This window comes from Buceros rhinoceros, unplaced genomic scaffold (assembly GCF_000710305.1).
Source record: "Buceros rhinoceros silvestris isolate BGI_N320 unplaced genomic scaffold, ASM71030v1 scaffold6622, whole genome shotgun sequence".
NCBI classification, from domain to species: domain Eukaryota; kingdom Metazoa; phylum Chordata; class Aves; order Bucerotiformes; family Bucerotidae; genus Buceros; species Buceros rhinoceros.
This window is the reverse complement of record NW_010400598.1, coordinates 9,815-14,101: the sequence shown is the minus strand read 5'-3', so window position 1 is coordinate 14,101 and position 4,287 is coordinate 9,815. Positions and strand designations below refer to the sequence as shown.

The 4,287-nt window shown below is 39.0% G+C and overlaps 1 protein-coding gene across 1 annotated transcript in view; it reads right to left on the bottom strand.

Annotated features, from left to right (window-relative positions):
- The window catches only part of EFHB (EF-hand domain family, member B), a gene marked incomplete at its 5' end in the record, with an annotated part of 15,269 nt that overhangs the window by 2,046 nt on the left and 8,936 nt on the right, over nt 1-4,287 (bottom strand). The window contains 4 exon segments of the mRNA XM_010131925.1: nt 1,797-1,978; nt 2,500-2,703; nt 3,072-3,279; nt 4,006-4,160. Coding sequence (XP_010130227.1) covers nt 1,797-1,978; nt 2,500-2,703; nt 3,072-3,279; nt 4,006-4,160 — 749 coding nt within the window.

The window sequence follows — 4,287 nt, the reverse complement described above, 5'->3', positions numbered from 1 at the left end:
AAATGCTGATGTACACTACTTTCTGATGGCTTGTTTAATGCCTACTATAAAACATGACATCACCCCTTTTATATCCCCTGCCACTAACTAGCAACATTCTTTTCTGTAAAATATATGCTCAAGTTCCAGATCCACTTCCGTATGTGACTGAATTGTTAACATAATGACTAGTAGAGGGAGAGGTTGTCAAGGTTTCATCTTTCATTTTAGATTGGAATGTCATATTTTGCTACAATTGTCTCATAAATCTTCCCCCATTCTTGGCAGGCCTCGGCCGCCCCGTGCCCGGGTCTTTGATGTCCAGAGGTAGAGCAGCAACTCTTTCACGGGCACCCCCTTGTCGTGGGGAAGGAGCTTGCGTGCCCTTGTGAGGTTGAGAGCTGTGCTGGGGGTTGCATGTGCCTCCGGTGGGGTCTCCCAAGCCAGACAGGTCTCAACTGAAGGGTCAGACAAAGTGTGTCCACAGGCAGGATGGGCTCACTAGCCTTCGGGCAGCCATCCTAGGAGAAGGACAACTCTGACTCCAAACCTGAGCAGATGGAGCTCGTTTAGCCTTGTAAGGCATCCACCTAAGAGAAGGATACTCTAACCAAACCTACGACCTGAGGACTTCGCTGTCACTGTTCAAGCTCGCTAGGCCCTGGCAGATGAACCTCAGGTGGAGCCAGTTCCGCGCACACTGCGCCTCACCTAAAAAATCCACCGCGCAGGCCTGAAGGGTGCACCCATCACTTGCAGTAAGCGTGGGGAAAACCCTTCCCAAATCTTTGTTCATGAAGCCAAGCCATGATGTCTCATAAATTGTGTTACAGGTAACAAAGTTATCTCAACATTTTTTCAATAGTAAATGCATATAAATGTAGAAGCAAAGAGTAAAGAGTACCAACGAAGAAGCAGAGCTGGTTTAGTATTTATGTGGGAGGAACTCTGGTCTGTGGGATAACAGAGTGGTAGCAGCCCACGGAGATATAACAGAGTCCTCAAATAAGTCCTTACAGTCTCACATCCTGTCATTCCCTTCAGAAATACGAGATGGCAGAGCACTGGCGTGTGACTCCCTATATCCTCTACCACTGTATAAGTCCTTTGTAGATCTGAGCTTACAACCGTGACTCTTAAGAGCACTTAAAAGGTGTATTAAAGCAGTTTGCTGAATTTGCTATTAGCAAAACCTGCAGGTTTGTTTGAGGAGAGACGCCTTGGGTAAAATTTTCCACTGAACATCCCTCTGTAATCGAAACTACTTTTACACACCTGGAAAAATCTCCTTGTGGGGCTTTTTAAGACATCTACTGATATAATTATAGAGTAAATTAGCTTGGAAGAGATCTCTGGAGATCATCCATACCACCACATAATCAAAGCAGGGCTCACTTTACCGTTAAACCGTGTTGCTTGGGACCTTGTTCAGAAATCTGAATATGTGCAAGGATGGAAACTTCACAACTGCTTTGCTTTTCTCACAACGCAGAAATGATGAGTCATAGACTCTTAAGCCCTAGATTAATTAGCAGCCCTTGTTCAATGCAGCATTTCAGCACGTGAGTAGAAACAACCTGACATACTTCCTTATATTGCTTATTGAAGTTGGATGTCAATAAAATTAGTATCTACCACCTTTATGAATAATTTTGAAGAGTATGTGTTTTTCAGACAGTTGAAGAGATGTAAAGAAAGATGGTAATGTTGCAACAATGAATTTTTAAAACCTGTTTATCTGATAATACGACTTTCCACTCCCACATGGCTAGAGGTACATTTGTCTTGGAAGAGTAGTCTGAAGAAATGCACTATACCTCTGCTTTTGGTCTTGTTTTAAGAAAGTCTCTTTTGTACACTCCCTTTTGACTGAAGACAGAAGGGAACAACAACGCATAAGCACTGGCCTCATCACCATAATTAGTCCTGTCACTGATGCGGCGAATTTGAGGAGCAGGAAGATCTGAACGAATGGTTGGAACACCACACACTCGATAACCTGAGGAAATCAATCAACAGGTAGCATGGAAAAGCCTGGATATAAAGATTGTACCTGAGAGGATGAAACACTTTACATAAAGTAAGAACAAATTTGATACTTTGTCTCACATAGTTTCAATAACAGGTTCTATAATTTTCTTCCTCATCTCTTTTTTTCATATTTTTAGAATTCCTAGCTTCAGCTGCATCATGAAATCTGGCAGTAATATTCTAGTATTTATCCAGTAATTGCAGCTGAAAACATTTTCAGGAGATTCCAAGAAGATACTGTTCTCCTAAAATTACTAGCCTAATTTCTCAAAGACATTTAGATTAACTTTCATATTTTCAATGGATTAACCATGCTAAACATCCAAGCCATGCCAACTTTCAAGGCACAATCCTAAAAAAAAACTTAGTTTACATACATAAATTCACTATTGTTCATTGGTAGAACCTGTATCAATACTCTTTTAAACTTGTTTCTGGTTTTGTCTTAGATAATGCTCAGAAGTGAGAAGTACAGTCCACTGTACTTACAGGTTGTTGGGAGACCACCTACTACAGCATTATACTGAGAAGTTGTTTGATAATTTGTAAATACACGATCTGTTGGTCTTCTAAGCATTTCTGCTGTCTTTTCCAAGCTTCCCGGTTCTTTTAACACAAGATCTTCATGCATCAGTAGTGGATCATCAGTTATCTTTGTGCCTTCAGTCAGAACAGGTGCCTCTAGGTTTTTTCCTATAAACAAAAGTTATGGTACAGCCAGGATTGATTATCAGTGCATCATAGACTAAGAGGTAAAAACCACTAACTGAATCCTTGAACATTTATAAAGTAGGTAATATAATTAATCTGCCTTTCTGATAATAATTCTAAGAGACTTTTTACTTCCTCCTGATTTATGGGACATTCTCAATGTGCATCTCAGAACGCCAGGGTGCTGAAACACATTTGTATGTGAGGCTCCAGCGGTGGTAGGCAAGGACTAGGTGCACTCTGTAAATCATATTCTTCCAAAAGAGCACCGAGTCTACAACAGCAATGTCCTTTCAGTAGTTGTTGTAAGAACAAGATCATCTCCACAATTTCCCAGTATTGTCTTCTACCTTTTGTAATTATTTTTTCTTCAAACTCTTTAACAGCCATTTTGTCTTTCCAGTTCAGAAAGTTTGTAAACTCCAGATAATTAATCAGACCATCTTTATCCAGATCGCAACAGTCAAATAAGGCATCCAGGAGCTCATCATCTAGATTCAGATTAAGTTGGAAACAGGACTTTCATAGGTCATCTTTGTCTATCATTCCATCTCCATTCTATTATAAATACAATAAAAAGTCGTTTTAACAGCCATTATAAAAAGGCTCCTCCAAAACGAACACATATACTTAGGTGTTTTATAAAGGGTAACACTGCTGATTACAGGAAGAATCCCCAAGTAATTTAGAAATTAAAAATCTGCATGTAAGAGTGTCAACAAATATTTTTCAATTTAAATAACAGTGATGTGAGAGTAAAAGAGTGTGACAGGATATTGTGACAAGAAAACAATCTTATCAGAAACGTTGAAGCAAACACAAGACTTCTTTTGTAAGGCATCGGTCATTCTGTATACATTACAATTAATGTTACGTATGAAATGTCAATTATAATCTTTTCTTCCAGAAGAAAAAAAGATCTAAAATTCTGATGCTTGGTGACACAGTCAAAAAGTACAGCTTGGAAGAAAATATGAACATAATCCCTGCAGCCATTTTTTTTTTAAGAAGAAATACCATAACTGAAGAGCAAAAAATGCTAAGATTATTCCTGCTCACACGTCCCTTGCCCGCTGTTAACTCAGATATTCTAAATACTGTTGTGTTTAATTCCATAGCATATCACAGTAGATAAAACATACAGTAACTATGAAGCTACTTTGTCTTTATAGTCTTTGTCTGTACTTGCCTTGCTATGCTTACGTTTCTTCATACGTACCTCCATAGCATAAGAGCACTAAAATCACACATTCTTTTACGTTTGTACTTTTTCAAAGCACTAACCTTATCATAATGCCTGAATGCTTCTAGTAATACGTCAAAATTCTCATAGTTAGTTTCTTTCAAACTTTGCCAAACTGCAGTCAAAACAGCTCGCTCTCTGTCTCTACCATGGAGGAACTCACAAGGAACCTGGCAGCGAAGAAGATCACCAACTCCTATAAAAATAAACACTTCCTCATTTGGTTGCACATATACAGAAAATGGACATTTTTTAAAAATGGCTTTCCATCTTAAGGAAAAGGAGAATTTCAGTTTCAAGATGCTGATTTTTCAGCGCTGCTG